General features: G+C 37.5%; 1 protein-coding gene across 1 annotated transcript in view; it reads left to right on the top strand.

The window, feature by feature from the left end:
- The first annotated feature begins 3,906 nt into the window (after positions 1-3,906).
- The window catches only part of LURAP1L (leucine rich adaptor protein 1 like), a 43,909-nt gene continuing 21,947 nt past the window's right edge, over positions 3,907-25,868 (top strand). Inside the window, exon 1 of the mRNA XM_031449740.2 lies at positions 3,907-4,983. Within this exon, the coding sequence (XP_031305600.1) occupies positions 4,663-4,983 (321 nt within the window). The 5' untranslated portion in view covers positions 3,907-4,662. The remainder of the gene's footprint in view (positions 4,984-25,868) is intronic.

Here is a 25,868-nt window from a genome sequence, read left to right as displayed (position 1 = left end):
AAGTTTATACTAAAACAAAGATAATGAATATCAAAACTCATCACTTCCTAATTATTTGCTGATATTTTACTACAAGCTATGATTTTGAGGCTATTTATGTCAAATTTATCTGTTTGGTGGAAATAATTGGGGAAAAAAGATCTGCCTCTGCCCATTTTTTCCCCAACTCACGTTGGTAGCTTGAAGTCAGTCATTGTGGGAATGATTATACCACAAAAACTGTCAAAAGCTACAAGTCAGTTATTTTTATATTTTCAAAGAGCTAATTGTAGAAATTTACCAGCACTCCATGGAAATAACCTCTAAGTCTATTTTATAAAATAAGCCAGACTGGGATGGATACAGAGGAACAGGCCAAGGTTAACTTTATTAAAGATATCTCTTTCCTGGGCCCTGCTATGCACCTTTCAGTAGAAATTCAGAGCTCAGGAGAGCAAGCAAAAGGAAATAAAGGACTCTATTACAAACAATGGAGGCAGAGAGATTTGAAAGGGATTATGAAGAGGGGATAAGGCAGACTTAGATCCTGGTGACCTACTTTTAGTATTGTCTAGTAAATCTCTCTGTAAAGTGTTTAGCTCTGATTATAAATATTAATTAGGCTCCAATCAGAGTACTATTTAAAGGCTCTGTCCTTCTTAGAGAGAGAGATTTCCAATAGATAGATAGACAGACAGACAGACAGGATAGGCAGGCAGGCAGGCAGATAGAGAGAGAGAGAGAGAGAAAGAGAGAGAGAGAGAGAGGAATAGAGGGATATACATGGCATACACATGTGTAAGTGCTCAGATTGGTAATAAACCAGATCATTCTTCTTAGTGAAACAGACCCAACCCAGCTACAAAACTGTAAGTAAATTAAATGACCCTACAAAAAGGTAGTGTAAGATCTTCGTAGCTTTAGCAGATGTATCATTCATACAACTCCACTATGCATGGATAGGATACATCAACAATTCGTAGTTCTCTATGACACCTTCCTGGTTAAGCATGTCATCAGCTGAGCAAAAATATTTCTAGGAACAGCACCTCTACACAGTTAAAATCAAGATTTGAAGAACCTAACGCCCATTAAGTAGTTACTTCCTAAAATTCTTCAGGGTAATTTGAGGCTGTTAACTGCCTGACACTATTCTGAGTGGTGGGGAGTGGAGTCTCGGGTTAGAGACTCTGCCCTAGTCCTTGAACTCTGCACCAGCAAAAGTTGGGACTGCTGTAAACTTTCAGTCAGTGCCAGAGAGAAGGTAGAAGGCCTTTGTTTTTTTCTTTTAAGCACAATGCCAGCAGCAGATTAAGGAGTGGCATTACTCACGCCGCACAAAGTCTTGCTGAGTCTACTTTTGCTCTAAACACTGACTGTCTCATACCAGGAAGTGTTCTAAGGGTGAACGTGTGAAGCATGTACCACATCACTCTGTTTTTGCAACTGAGGCATTCTTTTAAAACCTGTCATCTGAGTTCAACAATGTTTCTATTTAATTAGCTGCTACTTTTTTTTTTTTTTTTTTTAATGATAAACAAGAGGCTCTCTTTCCTTCTCTGTGAACACAATCCAACTGGGGAAAAAACTGTCTCTTAAAGTTGAAGACCCATTCTTAGATTCCTTAGGCATTCCAAATGGAAAAAAGGCAGATCCTGCTCATACATAATGTAGTCAGAAAAGGACGCAGATAATAAAGTAATCTGGGTCTAAAAAATTATACCGCAAACAAATAAAAACCACTTTTATGATTTTACCTTTCAATATATTAGACTTGGGGAAATACCCTGAGTTTAGGTTGTTGCTGGAAAATGCTAAACAAATGCTATTAAGAAAACAAGACAAGGTTGAAGATGGACAAGAAAAATAGGAGCAGGAAGGGAGTACTTCACAGAAGGAGGGCTCAGCAAAAAAAAAAAAATATATATATATATATATATATATATATATATATATATATAATAATAATAAAAAAATTACTCAGAATAATTTTTCCCTCCTATTTCTTTCTCTCTTCTCCCTGTGTGCCTTCTTCTTCTTGTTGATGACCTCAGTCTCACCCCAAGCCCCCAACCTGGACCCATTACTGTAGTTCTTATCAACTAATTTCCCAAATCAAGATGTATAAGGCCAACAGTTAGTCATTAGGTAAACTTCTCATCATCTTTTTTTTTATCATAGAATTTCAAAACAAACAAAAAATATTCTCAAAACCCAAAAGTAAAAAAAGACCCTTATTTTTAAACATTTTGGGTAAGAAATGTCCTCAGATCAGACCATCTAAAGCAGTAACAACAGGGTTAACACCATCTATTAGAGGCCTAGTAAGAGTTCTGTGATTCTCATGTGTCATTTTTGCATTCAAAATGTCTCTAAACTAAAATGTCATAAAGCACTGAGAAATTTCAAAAGGCTTAACATAACTAAGCTTTTTTAAAAAGTTTATTTTATATTGCACTGACACAAAGTATTAATTTACGTAAAGGTCGTATTTTTACTCTCAGAGGAGTTTCCTCTGCAGAAATTTAAAATGAAAAAAAGAAAGCTTTCTATTTTTGAGTTACCTTCCATATCAAATACAAAGTATCTGTCTGTGACTCACAGCAAAGGAGGTGTTCCTTTTTTGTACAGTTACATTGATAATTTGACAACAAACTCTCAAGTTCAAGCTAGATACTGCATTTGGAAGCTACTCTTCTTAGCCAGCCCTATGCTGAACTTTGTAAAGGCTTTAGGGCCAAAACAAAACTGTTCCTTACTGAAATACAAGCCTTCCATAATTACATGTCACAGTACAATTCTTATCCAATGAGTCTGTGGTTTTCCAAATTTAGGGTAAAGTATGTCGTTTCTATCAGTGAGTTAAGATTCAGTCTTGTTCTCCTTTGATTCCATAAATGGTTGTTCCAACTCTAAAATGGGTCACTTAATTTACAACTATTTTCTTCATTTCTTTTTAAGAGTAGATATAACATACAATGTCTGACATGTTGATGAGAGAACTTCAGCACCTTTCTCCCTGACACGAAATATTGCATCCAGAAGGCCTGTTTCCTATTATTAGGCTTCCTGGATGAGGCTCTGCTAAAAACAAACTCTGAGATCTATCTGCCTATGTGCTTCTAACTGTAAAACCTGAGTAATGTCTCTGGGAGGGACCAAGAACACAAATAATTACTTGTCCCAGAAAGAAGAGCCTGTATTCTGAAATATTCCAATGGAACCCCCAAAACTAGAGTTTACTAGATTGCAAACAGTATCCTCTACTTGAAGTTTATTAACACAAATTCAATGTTGACTCAAACCTATAATCTATATAGCTCATAATAACCTACTCAGTAGAAATATCTCAGATGAACAAAGATGGCATGCTTTGGGTTTCTCTTAAATAGTCAAAAAACATAGACAGATTATCAAAGACAAGTTTTTCACTAGTTATGGTCAATATTTTCCCACCATAATTAAGGTGAAATCATCTCTGCAACTTCCTCCTTTTAAAATCCACCACTATCCTTAGCAGTCATATAAATTATTCTGGCTATTTAATTCTTCACATCCGCTTGCGGTGACATACTGTAACATTTGGTAAGACAATTAACTTTGGTTATACATTCTCACTGAACTTTTGGTAAAATGATGACACTTTTTAGTAGTACAAAATCATTAGGCTTCTAAAGGTAAATTTTTGCCATGTAGGAAGATGGGAGATGGGTAATGACATTACATTTAAAATCATCCTTCTGCCTCTAATACTTGTTACCCGTTGTAAAAGTCGCAGCTACCAGGCAATTTTGCCTGGAAACCTGAAAATCTAATCCCTGTATATTAGGTACTCCCAACTAAAACAGGATGATGAAACTACTGCTAACAGCAGGGGTAGGAAATTTTCTGGTGCTCTTCTTGCCTGTGTTATACGGTACAGGGGTTGGCCCGGGTTTGGTCCACCTGCCAGCGGAGTTTAAAGTTTCCGAGGCTTGGAGAAACACAATGACTTGGATCAAACAGCCTAAATGTGAAGAAGGGTATTTCTGCCGCATCGAGGAAGCCGTTAAACTCCTGCTAAAAGAATTCTCTTTTTTATGCCTCCATACACACGACCGACCTCCTTCCTCTATGCCTGACCAGAAATTACTTCTGACAATCCAGGATACTCCGAAAGCTTGGAGACATATGGCTGGAAAATGAAACGACCCTGGAGTGTGGCCACATCATTATTTTGTGTCGCATGGTACCAGATGGGCACTTGGTGAACGGAGCTGGGATGTGAACGGACAGTTTTATAATGTGAATTTTTCCCCCCATAAAGCTAAAACAGATTTCATTTCCCTCTCTTTCGGTCTATAGTACTTGCAATATCGCCCTCTCTGCAGTATCCATTAACTAAACTTTGCAGTGGGGTGGCCAAAAAGGAAGAGGATGAAGAGGGCCCTATAATCTTAGTTAAGTGTCGTGGGAGTCGCAGCGCCCCGGGAACTGCGGCTGCGACCCGCCGCGTCCTGTGCGGATTTCAGGCTTGATACCGACCGAGCAGGCCAGGTGGTTATGGAGCGGACGGTGCCCTGGACCTGCCGAGGATAGAGACCTCGTCTCGGGAGGGCTGCGCTGATCTCGAAGCAGCCTTGGAGGCCGCGCTGCCTCTCATCCGCAGCATTTTATTACCATTTTCACCATTCTTGAAAAGTCATGGAAGACGGCCCACTGCCCGACCTCAGAGACATCGAGCTGAAGCTGGGGCGCAAAGTACCCGAGAGCCTAGTGCGCTCGCTCCGTGGGGAGGAGCCGGTTCCCCAGGAAAGAGACAGAGACCCCTGCGGGGGGAGCGGTGGCGGGGGCGGTGGCGGAGGCTGCAGCAGCAGCAGCAGCAGCAGCAGCAGCAGCTGCAGTTTCCCTCAATCCTTGTCATCCTCCTCTTCGTCCTCCCCAACCTCTGGCTCCCCACGAGGTAGCCACTCCAGCACCCTGGAGAGGCTGGAAACCAAGCTTCACCTCCTCAGGCAAGAGATGGTGAGTGTGATGCGCCAGCTGTGGGAGCTGGGGCCCGGGCCGAAAGACGCGGCGACCCGAAGGTGGGGTCGCAGAGACAGGGCGGCTGGGGCGACCGAGCTGAGCGCTGGGCGCGTGGGAAACACCGGGGACAGGAGCGCGCAGCGGGTGCGCGTCTGGAGGCAGCCGCAGGGAGGCTTGTTTACCCGTGACTTCGCTTGGTCTCGGTTTGCTAAGGTAACAGCGGAGCCTGCCCGGCTCTGTGTACTTTCTGACGCCGACCCGCTGCTCAGGACTCTGACCATTTAGCTGCAAGTCCGCGGCCTCCCTGGCACCAGCCCGCCGAGGGTTTGCTGTTACTGAACCCATCTGGGGCCTGCTGTACGCCATTCACACTTTCGGTTCAAAAAGGTGGTTCGGTCCATTGCACTTACTGCAAAAATACTTCCTGGTTTGCCTAGAGGTGGCGCGGCAGGGTCCCGGCAGCCCTTCTCCCTTGCTCACCACTGCTGCCCCCGCCCCTTGGTGCCGCAGCCCAGCCATTCCTAGGCCACTGCTGAGCTGAGTCTCCACAGCTGGTTCAGGAAACAATGGCCCATTCGTCCTTAATGTCCTTATGAATAGCTTGTTTCACTGCTTTGATCCAGAAGAACAGGTGATCCCCAGGCCCAGGGATTTGCTAATGACCACTTCCTACCCTTCCCCCTAAGTTCTCAGTCTGCAATTGTTTCTGTGCTGTTTGCAAACGTTAGTCTAAGAATAGGACAATGGCACTAGTAAGGGTCTGAGAAGACTTGTTATTCCGGATGTACTTAGACAGAGACACTTATTTACTTACCATGAACTCCTGGGCAAGTCACTTAACCTCTGTGGACCTCAGTTTATTCAATGAACTGGTTGGAGGAAATGATTCCTTCCTGAATCCTTTTAAGAAAATGACCACAAAACAACAGCATTTTCCACCAGGTTGGAAAAGAGGAAAATTGCAGTGGGTGCCTCAGTCACCCAGAGGATGGTGCAAAGGATTTTCTACACAAATGACCTTACCGACTGGGGCTTTGCCTGAAAAAGAAGTAACCAGAGGTGTTTCCCTAGCTTCTCTCTTTCTGAAGTTGGAACACTGGGAGGGAATAAATTCCACAGCATAAAGTAATCTTGGCAAATATATTAGTGCAAAAAGCCATTCTGCAGAGATCATGTCCTATGTTCAGAATTTTTACCACACTAGCTATACAAGGGCTCCAAAAACGTCTCTCAAGATCTTTTAAGCTGGTCTACTTAAGAACTTAAGTTTTTAATGTCTTAAGTATCCATTTTCTTCCCAATTAGAATGTATCAGATGTTGAAAGCAAATATATATGGAGACCTATATGTATATATGTTTATGTGTGTGTTGATACAACATCTGTAATGCAAATGATTTTATTATGCTATACATGTTTAGCTGCATATACACGTATTATTCAACAAGTATTTAGTAAGCATTTACTATACCTGGTCATTAACTGAGGGCTCAAAATATAAAATGAAAAGGTCAAAGAGCCTATTTAGGGCTTTCAACTCCCTTGCACTCATTTGCAATTATTATTTGAAGTATATCAAGCCAAGTGTGTTGAAGAATTTTGTAGAGTAAAAAAAAATCTGGTTACTTTCAGCTAAAACTACTTTCTAGCCTTGTCTATTTTTCTTAATGAAAATGTCACAGAGTTAATAAAAATCTGTTTCCCCAAACTAGATCTTGCTATGTATAATGATTATGGTATATTGAAAAATACACTTCAAAAAAGCAAACAGAAATGGTAACAACAGCAGTGTCAGAGTACTAAATTGACTATTCATTATTTTTCCTATGTGAAGCATCAGTTATATATGGACCTAGGAGAATTTCTGCCACAACAGATGTTATGTGTTCAGCTCTGTACTCTAATAAAGGTCTCTACCGAGCAAATGATAACACTGGCTATGAGAGTTTAGAGGGAAGGGGTAGAAAATGTATATTCCCCTGCCAATGAGACAGTTTTCCCCCATTTGATATAACTCTTGCAAGTGCTAAAAAGCCCAGCTTCAGCATAATTGCAAAGCAACAGATTTGTTTTTATGTAGACTTGGCAGTTTTGTTATAAACATGGAACAGATGCAGTTCTGCTGTTCTGTCTCCTCCTAGCATCCCCATGGAGTGAAGCCGGGCAATGCCCCTGTGAGTTTGACGCTTTTCTGCCCTCTGCCCTGCGCAATGAGTCAGCCCCCTTGTAATATGCATGATCTCACATTTCTTGCTCATTACTTTGAGTTGTTCACAGCATTTTCTTCCGGATGGTCTGGAATTATCAGGCTTTGGTCCTGCCCTCAGAACTCCTTCCAAAGAAACACCTTAGTCATGTACAAGACTTTCTAGCGACTTCCAGGAATGAAGCCTCCCTTCTTTATCTATCAGAAGAGATGTGTATACCATTGTCACTACAGTACAGACTTGCATGGATGTAATCTCTACCTTTCTAGTTCTTTACATACACGTGATTTTACCATTGTCTCTCTTGTCTCCTTTTATGGTTTTATGAATCATTTCCTTAACTCCTATCTATAAATATTACAACCAGTGCTCTCTGAGGTCTGTGAGGTGCAGGTGTAGAGGAAGCAAGTTGAGATTGAAGTGGGGTGAAAAACTGTTTCTGTGGCCATTCTTAACGTTGAAACTCTTATTAATAACATACACATAACAAAGGGTGTGGAAAGGAAAAACAATGGAGAAGAAAATTTGCAGGCATATATTTGATACAAGAGGCCCATTCAAGGTAAACAATGGAGTGTTTTAGACAGGGAGCAAATCATCCCAATGTGTAAAGTATTTTTATTTTGACTTTAGACATAAGGAAATTTGACCACACAATAAGCAAATGCAGGGATCCACACAGGAAATTTACAACGAAATTGGAAAAAGGATATCAGACCTCTTGTACAAAGTCTGCCCAACCATATTTGTTTGCTATTTTTTAGTTCACTGAGTGCTTTAATATCTGTCATGTTGTTGGAGCCTGAGGTCATCCTGGGAAAGAAGTATTTTCATCCACATGTTGTGAATGAGATGACTATGTCTTAGTGATGGTTGAGAAAACAGGCCAAGGTCACAGAGCTAATGAGTGAACAGAATCTCCATTTAAACTCATATCTGACTCCACGTCCTGTGTTTTCCCCCATTACCGTCTGCATCCCAATCATTTCTCTTCAAAATGCAATATAGTTCTTATAAATCTGTGATAAGCCAGCAGTCCCTAGAGTACTGAGGAACCAAGAAAAAGCAGCTATCAGGATGCATGTCAAGGGCTGTCTCAGATATGGGTTTATTCCAAAATCAGCAGATACTTACTGAGTGCCTACAGTGTACCAGGCCTGCTTCGAGACCTTGAGAATATAGTACAAAATGCCTACTTTTAAAAAGTCAGTCTTGGGAGGTCCTGTCCTGCGTTTGAATGTCGTATCCCACTGTCTATACAGACTTCTTTTACAAAATTTTCTTAAGAATGAGACTTTAAGCATTACTTATCAAATACTACTCTAAGCTTTAGAAGGTCTCATAATATCCAAAATATTTTTCTAGTAAGTGTGAACAGTCTCTGTCAAAGTCTATGTTTACCACTTATTAATAAATTTCATATTGCACTTTCCTTTCACAAGATGGTCAAAGGATTTTTGTGCTATCTCAGTAGGTCCATATCATATCATACTTCCAGTTTGAGAGTGAAAATTACTTTCCTCAGTTTACTCTGGACAGAATTTGAAATGCAGAAGACTATAAAGGCAATCACTAAAGAATCAGAGCCTGGCGTTAGAAACAATCTAATGCACCCTCCCAAGTTCGCCTTTCCTGATAATTCAGAACATCAAAGTAGAGTTTAGAATGAGGTGTATCCTACCTATTAATGCCCCATTCTAGATTTTAGTCCATTCTGTATTATGTTGGAATGGTCAAAGCAGTGCCATTATGAATAACTAATTTGAAGATACTGTTTCCTGATTTCCATATTTTAGCAACAATATATTTGCACAGCAGCTGTGTAATAGGGAGAGAGAAACAGTCTCAAACTAGTTACTGATCTTGTCTTACTATGAAAGCATTCAAATACCCCACCCAATTCTTCACCTCTTGCTTTAATAGTTTTCTAGGCAAAACCCAGGGCTGGACACAAACACCCATAGATACAAGGCACATAAATGATACTAGAAGAACATAAACTAAGATGTCAAAATTTTTGAGAAGGAAAGATTTCTACTTGATTTTTATTGATCTTTTCCACATTTCCCCTTGTATTAAATGGCTTGCCTATTTTGTAATAAAAAGAAAAGCTATGTTATATTTCCTCAAATAGAGATCATAATTTCATTAAATTAACTTCACAATTGCTTTGCACATGTCAAAGGCTAGGCGATTTCTGTCATTTGCTCTGTAAGAGTTTCAAGACTATTTTTACTATTTTATCATTTAGGGTTTTGTTTTTTTTTTAATTGGACAAAAATGAAAGGAAAACCCTTAGGGATATACTGAGAAGCTGTAAAGTGGAAGGCTTCTTCCTTGATGGGTTCACAGGATAGCTGAAAAGATCAAATGGGAATATAATTCTGCGAGAGAAAAGATTACAAATCAACAGTCAGCAGGTGCATGATCCTGTAGTGGAAATCAGATCTAAGTGCTGATATTCCAAGATAAAGCTGAGCAGATTTCTCAGGGCAAATGTGCCTTGTACAAGGAATTAAAAGTGCTGATAACTATGCAAATTAAGGGCTTAATATTAGGGATAAAGACGTCAAGGAGATGAGGAAATCTGATTCCTAAACAGTGGCTTCTTCTGTCATTTTGTGCATGGAATGTTATTATTAGACTTACTCAACCCAATAAATCTAGTTGCTACATGTTCCCTTCCACTGTGGCTCGAAACGGACAGCAGTGCAGACAAAGGTAGTAACATTACTTTGCTAGAAGCACACAGAATTGAGAGTATTTATACATAACTTGAAAACAGACATACTCAAAAACTGAGGAGCCCTGCCCTGCCCCTAGGAATGTATGCTGAATGAAAACAATTACCTTCCATTCCCCTCAAGTTGCCCAACCTACTGCTCTGATCTGGTGAGGCCACAAATTTTATGAGAATTTTTTAACTTCTCGTAAAAGATCATGTTTACTTCCTTGGTAGCATTAAAAACATATATATTACTTTCTATTTTATAGGGATGAGCCACAATGAAAAGACTTTTTCCACATATTAAAACTTCAGTATTTTTAAGAAAGTACTTCTGAAATTAGGATTCATGGCTGGAGTCTCTGGGGTCCCTGAGAATTTGTTATTTTTGTCTGTTTTTTCTATGAAGAACGTTCCTTTTTGTTTTACTTTAAAGGGTATTTATTCACTACTCAAGTGGTGGACCTCTGGTTTGGCATAACCTTCACAGGCTTTGGAATCAGACAAGCTGGGATTCCAGTCAAGCCCAGAGCAAGTCAGGGTACAAACAAACCAACAGGGCCCACCAGGCTCCCAAGGCCTCGAACCCTGTCCTTGAAGAGACTTTTAGCCCATCCTCCCGGCAGGAGGGCCTGTCCAACTCTCAGTGGCCCTCATTCTGGTCTTGGTTCTTTCACTCACTGGTGTGTGGCAGGGACCAAGTTATACCACCACTCTAGGACTCGGCTTTCCGTTAATAGTGATAAAAGCATCTCTATTAGGGCATTGTAAGCATTCTACAAAATAATCTAAGAAAATCCACTGGTCCTTACACATGCATTGAAAAGCAGTAAGGGTGATGACAGCAGTAATGAGTTTTATGTGGGTTACGTGGCTGTTCTGAGGGTCTCACACAAGTGGTCCTAGATGGACTGATGGAAGTACGGGCACCTCCTCTACCAGACTGACTATCATAGAGCCTCCCATGTGGTCAGGTTTTCCACAGAGGCCACGTCTCCACACAAAAACCAAAAAGAAACATGTACAGCCTTTGCCCAGCTTCAGTGTAAGCAGAGCATACTAGCATAGATTAAAGAATTGTGGAACATCATTTCTGGTAGCTTAAGAAGTCTGAGGAATTGAGACTGATACTTGGTTACTTATCAGTGAGGCTTTTCTATGTGCAAGGCACTGTGTTAGTTTAACATTTATATGTGATCCCATTGGAATCTCATAATAACCTTAAATAAACACTGTTTTCACAACTATTTTATAAAGCTTTGAGGTTTACTATTAATGCTTAAGACTACTGAGATAGTAAGGGGGTGAGCTAGGTTGAGGTCAGAATCGGAGCCTTCAAAAATGACTGTGCTGTTACAGTTCATCCTTTAGAGTACCCTGAAGCTCATGCAGACACCCAGGATTCAATGTACATATGTGATCTTCTTCCAGAATTTAAAACCATTGAACATGTTAAACTGCATGAGTAGTTACCATAAGCCCTCCTAAAACTAAAGACACCTGTCTCAGGAACACTGAAGATTTGGATAAACATATTCAAAAGCCAGCTGGTTTCCAGCAATTACACCCTTTCTTTTTGCCATTATCACCAAGATCTCCATAAAATCTACATCCCACCCCGCAAGAGCTGCTAGTGAGGAATCCCCTGCCCCAACCAATTCAGGACTCAGAGCTCAGTAGTGGAGCTCAATTGTGTTCACAACTTCAGAGTTTTAAAAGCTTACTACTAGTAGCATTTTAGTTTCCTGAGATACTCTCTTCAAGATAAAGCTTGGATCTTAGATAACTCACTAGGGAGAAATAGAAACTGGGAATCTTGACACCTGCCATGACTTCCCAGATGTGTGCTTGGAACATAGTGATCCAAATTGTGTTCAGTGTAAGCTGTTTCTAGACTTCATAAAGGAAAAAAATATATTTTCAAACATATTTCAAAAGTCTGTCTTAGACTTTAAAATCAAACCTGAATAATTCATCCTTTTTTAAGAAAGGGCTAACTATTGGGCTAGATGTTTATATATAGCTATTACAATGTTCATTTCACAGACAAGGAAATTATATGACTTACAGGGGTTAAGTAATTTGAGTAGGTGACTATAAGTGGTTCATTCAAACAAGAACCACTGGCTGTATATTGGATCCAAACTGCTCCCAAACTGTACTGTCTCTAAGCACTAGAAATTATGGCCATTTATTGTTAATGCATATTTTACAGTAATTTCACCCTGCAACTACCAGTGGGTCTTTCAGTATTCCACTAAAAATAGTATTATTTTCTTTTTAAAAATTAAATGTATGTTCTCTTATTATAAAACTTTCATAAATATATACATATTATAAAAAGAAAAGCAAAAGTCCCTTTCACCTACTCCCAATACACCTCCCCTGTATTACTCTTTACCTCAAAGGAAACCACTGCTGACAGTGTGCATTAATCCTCTCAGGTCTTTTTCTGTCTTTGCCTGCATATATATATATACACACACATACACACACACACACACATATATATGCACATATACACTTACATAATTTTAATGTGTTTGGATTTTATTTTTAAAATTTTACATAATAATATTTTATTATGTCACCTGACATTTACTGGATAATTACAATATGCTGGTTGGTGGTGTAAACAGTTTTCGTGTATTATGCCATTTCATTCTCACTCCTTACCCACTTATGAGGTAGACACCATGGGGTGTTAGGTAATAGGAACAGATTCCTGATAGAGTTTAAAACACGTTTGTCTAGTCAATTTTTATCTTATTCTGTCAATTCTCTTATATGAACCTCAACTAGTTACTAATGAAAATGATAAGACTCTACTTTGCTTTTTATACTAAATGATTATCCAAATATTCAGTAGTTCTTTTAAAAAGGTAAATTCCATTCACAGACGTCTGACTTAATCAGACATACTCTTCAGTTGAAGAAGTTGTTAAGTCTTCAAATTGGGATGTATTTCTCCCCAACCACATACCATTTCAATATAACCTTATTGAGGTTTTTTTCCTGGTAATGACAGTATCAATAAAATTGCTAAAACTTGGACCAAAAGGCTAACATGGCACAAGCTGACCCATGCCACGTGGAGAAAGCAGGATGGCCACCCAAGAAATTAAAGTGCCTTCAGTCCTCGTGGTTCAAAACCATCTTAGATTTGTTCAGACTTCGGAAGGCTCATGATGACAAGAGAGATTCTATTCCTAGAGATCAGATATAATCAGAATATTGGATTCGTCAGTTGGAGAAATAATTAATATCCTTCAAATTGACTCTTACAAGAAAGTGATATATAAAATTAGAATTATAATGTTTTACTGACGCATTTGCCCTCTCCCTGGAGGCCCATGTCATGGAAAGTTAGCTGACTGGTCAAGCGAGGCATCAGGGCAAGAGTGAGATAGGAATTTGATCGTGTCCTGGCACTGCTGGACCCAGCACTTCATTTGGCAGCATCAGGACAGCCACTTCCCTTAACTGTCCTGGTTGGCCTGCCACCATGTCCACTGCTGCTCAGCATAGGCTGTAACTGACACATCTTATCCTTCAAAATGTTAATCTCATCAATCAGGAGCTGGTCATATTGGATTGTCTCTTGGGTAAGTTTTCAATCTTGATGTCTGATGTCTTATGATTGACTTCAGACTTTTCAGAGGATAATCACTTCCTTCAAGTCTAAGTTCTAGGGAGCACGTCACATTCACGGTTACGTCCCCTCTACTATCAGCATCCCATTGCTTTTGCAGAATAGTTTCTAATTTTTAAAAAACATTCTGGATAATATGGCTTATTTTCATATAAAAAAAATGACCAGGATTATCCACACTTGTAATTGAAAGTATGGAATATTCTTTTTTTCTCTGTATTTTAAATTAGGACACCTGAAGTGAGCCAAATTTAAGTCTTTGACTTTCCATATACATGGCGACCAGAACGAAACTGTTGTTATATTAGTACCACCTCAGTAAACTCATTAAAAGGATTTAACATCCACAGCCCAAACAGTGAGATATATCTAGTGCAACTCAAAGATTGCTAGCCCAGGCTATTCTTCTAACAGTCTCTCTGACTTTTTTTCTTTTTTGCAAAAGACATTTAACTACATTTGTCTACACTGATTTGTTGTTTTGGTGCTAACCCAACAAAGCTTGAACCCAAAGTTGAGAAGGAAAGACCTTCCTCATGGTGATAAAGTCCAACTTTCAAGGCTGCTCAATTCATAGAAATACCTGTAGAGTTCCTCTGCTGAGAATTTAATCACAAAGAGCTACTGCTGGCTCCTTATTGATGTGGAGTTAATTTTGTTCCCAGGTTTTCCCTTAATTTCATAAAATGTTTTAATTGATATGCATGCTATTATTAAAACATGCCAACAGTACAAAAGAATCTAAAGTGGAAAACAAAACTCCCCATATTCCTTTTCCTAATTTCCAATCCCTGAAGACAACTACTATGAATTATAATTTTTGGATATTCCTAGAAACTTTCTAAACATACACAAGCATACCTATATTTCCTTACATATATTTAGCTATAATTATACACATATATTTGTGGATGTATATGTGTGTTATTTTAAAATTGAGACTCAGGAGCTCATGTGGCAGCTATTTTTCTAGATTCAGCAAATATTCTAGTATTGAAAATATATATATATACATAGTTTCAAAATACAACTTATAATTCTCCTACATTGGACAGATTACTGGCAAAGGATAGCAGTTAGAGTCACTCTATTTGTATAAAAAATACTGCAGTTGATAAGGCAAAAAAGACAGAGTCAAATAATCTAGAAATAGAAAAGAACATTGTAGAACCCTAGGGTAGGAAGAAACTTTATAATTTACCTAGACCACTGGCACCCTAACCCACTGATCATCCATCCTTGGATGAACTTCAGTGATGGGGACTTCACTGGCTCCCAAGGCAGATCATTCCATTTTCAGACACCTCAATTCATTATACTTGTTAATTGGCAATTCCAGTTGTTCACCAAAAGACAAACTCTAAAATCATTCATTAAGGGGTTAAAAAACAAACAAAAAAAAAAAACAAAAAAAAGCAACTCCAGCTTGTGTACCTACAAGCTATGGGTTTATAGCTCAAGATGGAAGCTCTGCCAGGTATAAAATACAATGAAAGCTTGATGAATTTCTCCTAGGTTTATATGTAAATAACTAAAATAAAAGACTTTCTTGCAAAATGAAAAACAGAATGGCAATGCCATGTACTGGCAAGGATGGAGAGAAACGGGCACTCTCCTGCACTGCTGCCGGAAGAGTATGTGCAAAGCTCCTTTTTAGAGGTAAACCTGACGCTGTAATAAAAAAAGGGATAGAAGAAAATACTCGACATAACAATTCTGGTACCAGTAGTACGTAAGATAAATATAGAAATTTATCCTAAAGAAATAGAAATGAGTATGTATAAAAATATAGTTTGTGTGTATCCTTGGTATTATGTATGACTGAAAAAAATGGGGATAATCTAAATGACCAATAAGGGTAAGTGGGTTATTTAACTGCATAGAAATCAGTGTAGATGTTAAAATTATGTTATTAAATTATATAAGAAAATGGTTATGGATATATACATGCTTAGAACAAAAGGCTGGAATCAAATATCCCATAATATTAACAGTGATATCACTAGATGGTGGTGTTATGGGTGATATTTTAAAATTTTCCTGTTGAGTTTTTTTGTTTTAGCCACTTTCTCTGCACGAAGTGATAAGAAAAAGAATTTTTTTAAAAAACAATGAGGATGGGCTTTAGAATACGTAAAGCTGAATTCAGGGAATCACATCTCTGCCTTTTACCATCAGTGTGTCTTCAAGCACAAGAGTTTAACATATGCGAAGTACCTGGGATTCTGCCTACTAAATAGTAAGCACTCATGAAGCATTAGTTTTTTTTGTTGTTGTTTTGGTTTTTTTTGTCCTTCTTGTTTGATTAATGGATTAACTCTTTCACACTTATAGGAAAAGATGAGACTAGAAGTTTTCATATTACTCATCTTTATCTTCCGTTCTTTTATTCTACTTCCTAGAAGAGGTGGGGGGCAGGGCTACATATAAAGTAACTTCCTGTCCTGCGCAACCTGCACTTGAGTTCCTCCATTTGGCATTAAGCATCCTTGCAAGGGAGCAACACCTGGAATGATTAGTGCCAATTAAGAACTCGTCACGTCAACTCTGGAAAGTCCTTTCTGCAGAGTAAGGTGAATTAAAAACCATCTGACCCTTCAGGATTTTAGTCACAGATGCTAATCACGGACAAAACCACCACAAGAGGGTAAAGGAGTAGAAGACTACTCTCAGAAATATTTACAAAACATTCCACATCCTCTTCATGTGAGCCTTATCCTTCCTGCCTTATGCTTCCTTCCAGGAAATATTACGTCTCTAATAGACGTTCACATGGGTTTTTAGAGAGCAAATTAGTCACTGCTCAGAATGCAGAAAATGCTAAGAAATAACTGGTTAACGACAAAGCCCTTTTTAGTATTTCACGGGTAAGAATCTGAAACCATACTGTAGCATTCTACCAATTTACACAGTGATGATAAAATTGTATTGTAAAAAATAAAACTCAAAAGAGCCATCAATTTAATCACTTCGATCAGTGATTTTATACTCATGCTGTAAAACTAAATGATTTAATGGTATTCTAAATATTGTTTACTGGCAAAAGTCTTTCTGCAGGAAAAGCACATGATTATTTAAAACATATTTCTAAGTATCTGGGGCTCAAGATTTCCATAAGGTGAAAGTCTGACAAAATTCTACGTACATGACTTCACTGGTCACTTTACTACTGTGTCATGTTGAAGACTATGTATTTCAACTTGGCTAATAATACTGCTCACTGTCTTTCTGTCCCTCCCTGTAATCACCTGGAGGGCAGAGGCTATGACTAATCCACACTTGTGTTTTGCTAATGCCCAGGCAATTACCTGGGGACTCAGGTTTAATGTGTAAATTAAAATACACCTTAGTCCTGTTTCTAATTGCTGTGTTTGGAATGCATTGGCAACACTGCCTTTTTGGAGTGCAACATAGAACCTCAGTCTCTCCTTTGACTCGCACCAGCCATGCCCAGTCCCCTGGATCTTAGGTCCTTGGTTAAGGAAAGACTAAAGTATCTTTACAATGTGTTACTGCAACACTTCACAGGAAGGAAGGGAGGGAGGGAGGAAGGGGGAGAGGAAGGAAGGAAGGAAGGATGGACTTTTCTTTCCACTGGGAAGTAATGCAGCACAGTTTCCTCTCGGTCGCAGGACCTACTCTATCCTTAGATACTGTCAGTATCAGGAGCCAGTGCTCTAGCGGGGAACTGGCAACACAGAAATGAAAGTGTTGTTTTCTTCTCTGACAGATGTGCAACGAAAGTGCACATTTTAGTTTCTGCCATCCTCTTTTCCTACCCTGGAATGAGGTTTTGAAGTTCCAGAGGGAAAAGAAAGAACTTACAAGAAAAAAAGACACCATTTATAATATATAGTATACATATGGATAGATGATACAGTCTATGTGGTTTTGGATGAAAATAAATAGTAACTTCTTTGGGCAGCCTACCATAGCTCCTGGGTAGCACTGCTTGTCAGGGCGTTACTTCTCTGACTACTCCTGGCATATAGTATAGACTTGGGAACCTAGGAGTACAGTGTGACTCAGGCACTCGTATCCAAGGTGTCTGGGGCAGTGAGCAAACTTGCAGTGAACATCATGAGCCATGTCCACAGGGTATGTTAGATTGACAGAACGAGAAAAGCTAGGTTTCCTGAGTATTTGATGTAAGATTCTACAGCTGGAAGGGGTTTCTAGGAATCAACCCAGTTTTCTGTTTTTAATTTGTAACTAGAGTTGAAAGATGGTTCATCTTTGAAAGTTCAAAAAATGGCCATCAAATATTCTAGTATTACTACTAAACCAGCAACTCTATGGGTTTCCTTCTGAATTTTTTTTTATCCCTACATGAACTTTTATTTTCTTTTTAAAGCCTGTTTAATGAATCTTTAAAAAAAAAAAAAAGTCCCACTTAACAGAGGCAGTGAGGATTGAACCCAGGACCTCATGCATGCCAAACATGTGCTCTACCACTGAGCTAAACCCCCCACCCCCTGAACTTTTAAACAGTACTCATTTTCCCAAAGCATTGGTTTTACCGTCTTCCAAGAGGCTACACTACATGGACTTTTGCTGCTTTTAATTTTCATATTTCTTATTTATATCATCCACAGAAAAACTTCCAAGTGGAGGTTTAAAAAAAAAAAACACTTTTATTGTAAAATAACATTAGACTTTACATAAAAGCTACAAAAAGAGGACCTAAAATCACTACATAACCCCCACCCGAATTCTCCCACATGGTAACATTTCATCTTTACCTTATCATGCTCTCCCCTCTCTCTCCTCTCTTTCCCTTCCCCCTAAACACATACACACACTTCTTAAACATTCTTCAGCTTGAAAGTTGCAGACATGAGATTACTTTACCTCTAGACACTTCAGTGAGCATTTCTCAACAACAAGAACAGTCATGGGACATACGTGTTGTCCTTCCTCCCTCCTCTGTATATGCAGTCATCATCAATGACTTACATCACGTCTTCCTGCTGAGTTTAGACCTGTTCTAAGAATATCAACTGAGCAGCACAGGTGGACACCCTACATCAATCAGAAGTCTACGTCAGGCCAGCATTCAGTTAAATAATACGAGTAGGTCTACCGGAAGCCTAGCGGGGGCAATTCGAAGAACGTGCCCTCAATTTCCCACTTTGCTATTGACTCCCAGAAATCCTGCACTCACAAAATCATCTTTTCAGCCAGAGCTTGTGATCTGTATTAAAAAACAAAAAATGAAAGAACTGGAAGATTTTGGACCTTAGGTGGTATATTTAGTAAATACATTTTGAATGTTAGATACATTAACAACACTACTGCCTTCTACTATTTAAGTTGTATAGGGGCAAGGATGCTGAGAGCCAGTTTTGCTAAGTGAGGAAAAAGAGAGAAAAGGACACAGGAAAAGAAAATAATCTTTTAGCTTTTTTGTCTAAGAAAAGATTTTTTTCTATGAGTTATTATTTTGCACTGTGTACCACAGTTTACAAAGCATTCTCACATATGCTATTTCTGTCCTCAGTCTTGGGGTTATCGGGTTACAACTATTAGGCAATGAATATACCTTTTGCAGCATGTGCTATTATACAATGTTTAAAGCATATATTTGCTAGGATATAGTATTTGCCCAGTAAATGTGACCATTAATAATAGCCTTCTGCCTGATGCACTTGCTTGGCCAAGGAAGTAATTAATCAAGCTATGCTATGACTATCCCCATGTGCTATATATTAAATTTAGTTTTTAAAATTCAGACAAACTCCTTTTGGGGATTATACTTAATAGTAAACTCCAAACGTTGAATTAACTCTTGAAAAATATCTACCTGTTTTTCCTTTAACCTAGTTATGTTCAGAGTCTGCCAGCAACTATAGCCCTGACCACCCTAATGAAATCAATAAAACTGAAATAGAATTTTAACTTTTATAGTCTGCTTCTTAAGTTTGAGTTTATTACTTCAATTTTAAAAACTGTGTGTTGGCTTTATAATGTAACATTTATTCCAAATTATTCCTCATTTGGAAGTTTTTAAAAGTTAGTTTGGAAACACCAGATTCAATATGTGAGAAGGTAGTCAGGATAGCAAAGAGATTTATAGTCTCTCTCTCTCTGTGTTTTTGTTAGTGGGGAAAATGAATCAGACTATGAGAAGGATTATTTTGACAGACATCGGATTTATGATGAAATGATGAACCCACAGGTTTTAATGGGCACCAATCTTACATAAGGATTTGGAAATGGATCTTGAAATTTCCCCCACTCAGTCCAGTTCCCCTCCCTCCAACCACCATCCTTGGTAGCCTGGGAAATTATACAAATCACTGCCATGTCTACTAACAAGCACCCTGCTTCAATGTAACTGTACCATTGTGAAATGAAATCTGGATTCTCCGTATTAGTATGTTTAATGTAAAATGAAACTATTTTCTTAGATGTCCATATTAGCATGATTTCTTTGAGTTGATTTTTATCAGCATATATATTTGTGTTCCACAACCTTGATCTGTACTTTGGAGCAGAGTTAGACTGAAGGACATCTTGTATGTCCTCCTCAGCATTTTTGGGACCTGTTCAGTGACTCACTGGCAGTAATTTTTAATTGTCCCCCTTTCCAACCATGTTACAATTTACATTTATAAGTGGGATTTAAAGAGACCGATTTTATGGAAGATGGGAAACTTATTCAGTGAAGCAAAAGACTATTTCCACACTACTGAAGTTGAAATCTTACACAGATTCATGCAAGGTAAGATCAGGAATTTTGAGATCTTAATGGTTGCCATGTATTATATTAATGTATACTATAACTTTAAAGGGAAGTTAAGAAGACACAGTAAAAAAAAGTTTCTTCAAACAGTAGTCCTTCCAGTCACCATACAAAGCAATCTTTTTAGTGAACCATAACTTTACTTGGCATCAAACATGGAAAAATGAACATGATTTTAAGGGTGGTGCCAACACAAAATGGAATTGCCCAAACATTTTGATTTAATTAATAAATGAAATTAGTTGAGAATATGAGCAATAGCAGTCCATAAATAAATAACAAGACTAAACTCACACACAGATGCTACTTTCTGTGTTGGAGATTTTTAGATAATCACAGCATAACCATCTTACCTTACTGAAATTAATAAGCTAGTGGTTTAAAATGATGATTGTTAGAGTCTGTAACACTGTTTTATTTAAAACCACTAACCATTAATTTAAGTCTCCTAGGAGCACTATCAAATGCTCACATTGCTGAGTTGGAAATGGAGATATGGAGACAGTGATTGACAGTAGATTAAGACAACGCCAGATTTCCCACTCTCCAAACTGGTTGTTCAGGGCGCCATGGAACAGCCAATATAAATAGAGAGAATTCATTTCCATTTACACATTAATTCCAGAAGTCCAGACATCATTACTGGGAATGCTCAGTAATTTCCTAACATTAAGTGCTATGTTATTTTTGTTTGCTTTCAGTCTTAAGACAAGTTGATTGTATTTGGATTTCACCCAGAATTATTTAAGGAGAAGTGAATTTTTCTTTTTTCTTTTTTTTAACATCATTCAGTTGATTTTGTGTCAATAGAATCAAATAACTTGAAAATTTTATCACATGAAACCCAATGCCTTTTTGTAAGCAGAATTTGGTACTACTCCAGGGCACTAACTCTTCTGGGAACAAATAAAATAAATGAAGTATATACTAAGAATGTCAAATTTATTCACACACTTGGAAATGAGTCTAAGAAGAATCTATTTTCCATCTCTTGACCTTACACATGAAATTAATTTTGCCCCAGCCAAATATTTCAGTTGTTCCAGTTAAACACTGATGATGCTTATCTATAGTAAATATACATATTTCCAAATCCCTACTCCTTGTTGAGCCTTGAAGACAGATGGAAACTCTCAGATGCACACCATTAATCATGTAAATCTCCATCTTGGTCATTGTTCCACATCTCTGCTTCTAGAAATATTTCTATAATAGGAATCAAGTAAATATAACACATATTTTTAAGCATCAACTATATCTCACTCCTAAATAAGCCCCAGAAATACAAATGAAGTTGAAGACATCGATTTAAGGTTACCTGCAAATCAATCTGTCAAGTAAGGCATGGGGTCACCACTAAAACAAGAGCAATATTTAATCTCCATGTTATTAAAATTCTGGTCTAATCCCAAATCCCAAATTCTGATTTAATCTGGTCATGTAATAAAATGCAATTTTATAAGAAACAAATTATATCATGACTGGGCCTAGGAGTTGGTCCTTTACATCTAAATATATAATCCCACCTCAGTTCCTCAAACGTGCTATGTGTATACTCTTGTCTCTAGACATTTGTACCTGCTATTCCTTTTGCCTGGATCTTTCTTCCTTTCCCACCCTATCCCTCACACCTTATCCAATTAACTCTGACTTTTTCATCCTTCAAGTCATACCATTGATAATATTGTAATTTTTAAACATTTTTTATTGATTTATAATCACTTTACAATGTTGTGTCAAATTCCAGTGTAGAGCACAATTTTTCAATTATACATGAACATATATATATTCATTGTGACATTCCTTTCTCTGTGATAATACTGTAATTTTTTTACATCCCTCATGAGACTATAAGTTTTCTCATAGCTGGAACCATGTCATTATTTCATTTCTAGAATTTAGCAGAGTGTAAGAGCTCAGTATTGGAGGAATAAGTGAATAAAGCTATCTAGAATGTGATTAGAGAGGAGGGCAACAACAGGTAGAAGTAACAACTTGAGCAAATTTGGAGGTAGCATAAGCATTGATTGCCTAGGAAACTATAATGAGAATGATGGATATAGATGGGAAGGTTATGTTGGAGTTAATGAAAGTAAGATCGGAAATGGTAAAACAATCCTAATGAGTAGAGAATACCAATCTAAAAAGTTTGAGTATGATTTGATAGTCAATGAGGACAAATAGTAGCTGTTATTTTAAAGAAGTTATGTAACGAAAGCTGTGGTTTTTTTTTTAATACTTACTCTCTTTTCTTCTTACAATTTTATTGAAAACCAAATGGTTTCCATGTGTTTTATATTATGGGATCCTTAAACTGTGCTGTACTGTTGAAATATTCACAAACGAGAAGGCACACTGTTCATTTCTGAAAAATGAAAGTATGCAACAAAATAACAAATGACAAAAATATTTTTGGAACAAGGAAACAGAAAATATTATACTTGCAGTAGATATAAATACTTCCTATTAGTTAAAATGTCATAATTACACAGATTTTTCTACAATATACAACCTCAATAAATTTAAGTCGTCTTTATTAGTATGTTGACGTTTTCTAAACAAAAAAATTTAAGTATGTTTTAATTGTCCAAATGACATTTATCCATGAACAGCTATTTATATAATTCTCTATGTTTGTGACTGTTTATTTTGAATTTAAGGGTTTTCCTGAATAAAATGTAATACACACCCCTTACAGCTATTTTAGAAAGTACACAAAATATAAGCAAAGCAAGGAGGGACCAAAAAATCATGATTACATTACCTTGAGGCCATTGTTGTGAGATTTCTGTCTTATTTCATTAAAGTATTATTCTCCTGTAATTTTTCCTTTCATTTTTGAAGTTACAAATGTATCTTATATCTTACTGTTGTAGAGCCTATTTTCTTGCTCAACATTGTATGATAAACCTTGTCCTATGTGGTTTTCCTAAGCTTAATTTGTATTGCCTGCAAAACATTCAATTTTATGTGCATTTCTCTAGTTTTGGACAGTTAACTTGTTTCTTACACTTTCTGTGATGATGTAACATTTCAGATAATTTCCTTAATAATTCTTAGGCAAGGGGAAAAAATGTCATTCCTTTTGCAACATGATTTTCCAACTCGATTTTTTAATTTTTTTGTCAGACTGAATATTTGAGTAGTTTGTTTTTTTGCAAAGGGTGCATGAATGCTGTTTTCTGAGCTCTTGCACAGGGGAAAGGAAACAGGTAAGCATGAGGAATCAGACCCCGATAGATCTCAGTCTGAATCCCAGCTTCATCACTTTCTAATTGTGTGAAGCTGGCAAGTTACAGATCCTCTTTGAGTTGCAACTTGAAATAATAATACCCATCATTTAAAGTTTTTGTGAAGATTAGGATATATACACACACACACATACAGTACTTGTCATAGTGCTTGGAACAAGTGCTTTATTACGGACTAGCCATCATTTTATATGCTATTATGATTATTGTTGGAATTCTCTGTTGTCACTATGGAAGTTAACTAGGGTTAATTAAAATTTTCTGTGTGGGATTACAAAAACAGTAGGACAAAAATCAAAACAGCAAGTACATTATCAAACCAAAACCTCCACTGTCTCTAAAATGCATTGCTGCCAAGATTCATCCTATTTCTGACTTCAACCACAGGGCTTTACTTATGGGTGCTACACTTATTTCCCAGAATCTAATACACAACCTCCAGCTGCTCTTCACCCTACTTCCTGAGCAGTGAATCCTGATCACTGCAAAACCAGCCTATGACTGAAGAGTGGCAACGAGAATCACACCCTAATTAGTTTATAAATGCAGTACATACAGAGTTTTAGGAGGGACCAAAGTCAAGTTTCAGTTGATTGCAAGAATCAGGAGATAGACAGCGGGAAAGGAAAATAGGCTTCCCCCCCCCCTACTTTTAGAGGAAATTAGGTACAACAGCAATTATGCTTTAATCTGCATCCACCAGGATTTTAATTAGCAGTCTCAAATCCTAGTGATAGTTTCAAAGTTTGAGCTGTTATTGCAGGAGTTTTAGCTTTTTCTCCCCCTATATTATCAGGATAAGCTTTTCAGTTTTGTTTTTACATCAGAAAAGTTTTCAATGATTTTATTTTAGTTGGAATTATATATTTTCTGTAATAGAGATATCAAATCAAGCCAAATAGAGTCTTATTTAGAAAATTCACATCCAAGGGAAAATATATGATTTGGCATAATCTTTGCTAATTTTACGGCAAACAGCTGTATAAAATCCAGATATTATTTACTATAACATGTTTGAATATAAGTACTTTCTGTTTTTAATCATCTGAGTTTATGAATGGTATTTATGGAACCAACTCCAAATAGGTAATGGACTGTTTCTTAAACATGAACAGTAATTTAGATGCTAGTTTATTGGGCCAGCATTCCATCTTAGGGTATCTCTAGTGTTTCTAGTGGATATTAAGTCAAAGTTTTATCACAAGCACCATTCTTGTTTCAAATTTAAATTACAAGCATCATTCTTGTTTCAAATTTAAATTAAAAAAGGCGCCTATAATTCTAAAACTGTAAATGCTTCATAGATGAAAATTTCAGTGTAATGTTAGTCTAAGGTATCATCTGAGCAAAAACAGTCAAACTCGGTATTATAATGAAGCTGGGTGTCTGGACACGTCCTAATGAATTCATCGTGTGCCATGTGCTCCAATAATTCTTGCCACCAGCAGCCACCTTCCGCCAGTAGGTATTGTAGGTTCCCACCTATATTTTCTTGACTTCATTATGGACTTTTTCTCCATGATATGAATAATACTATGACACAAAACCTATCAGCAAACTACAAGTTCTATATTTTAACAGGACATTTTAAAACTACCGGAAAATTAGGACGCAATTACGACTGCAGTGCCTTGATTGTTTTCTTTTCCATCCTTTTCACCTTATTTCATAAGAATTAAGAGAAGTGAACCATCCTGTTCCCAGTAGCTCTTTTAAAATATGGTGACCCATCTGTTGCCATATGCCAGGCATCTGCTTTTATCACCCTCATTTGTGGTCCTTCAAAGCTAGAAGTGATGAATTCACACTGAATTCATGCTAATTTTTACTGCAAGAGAACAGCTATTTGCAAACCATTTAAAATGGCAGCAGTGATTTTCAGACGTAAGGGAATACAAGAGGGTAAGAATAGAAATCCGCCATGTATTTTTATTCTTAGCCACCTTTTTGAATAGGTGTGTAACTGTTAGGTAATTGTAATACCTCCATAGTTCCACTTCTTCAACAGCAAAATATGAGAAGTGATTTCCGATTATAAAATATTTGTTGAATTTACATCAAAGTTAAGTATGACATCAAATATAATAGGGTCGACTCGTTCATGACTGCTTATTTAGGTCAGTGGCTGTTTAATCCAAGCTGTAGAATTGTTTTTGCTTTAAAAAAGATGATTTATTTTTATCCAATCCTAAACTGTCTTCAGAAAGAACTGGTGGACTGTTAAAGGCTAATACTACACTGATCAGACTATAGTGTAATATTTCTCATTTCTTTAGTACTGTGGAAATATCAATGAATTGGAA

The sequence above is a fragment of the Camelus dromedarius genome, chromosome 10, assembly GCF_036321535.1.
Source record: "Camelus dromedarius isolate mCamDro1 chromosome 10, mCamDro1.pat, whole genome shotgun sequence".
NCBI classification, from domain to species: domain Eukaryota; kingdom Metazoa; phylum Chordata; class Mammalia; order Artiodactyla; family Camelidae; genus Camelus; species Camelus dromedarius.
The sequence above is the reverse complement of the archived record's forward strand: the minus strand, read 5'-3'. Positions and strand labels throughout refer to the sequence as shown.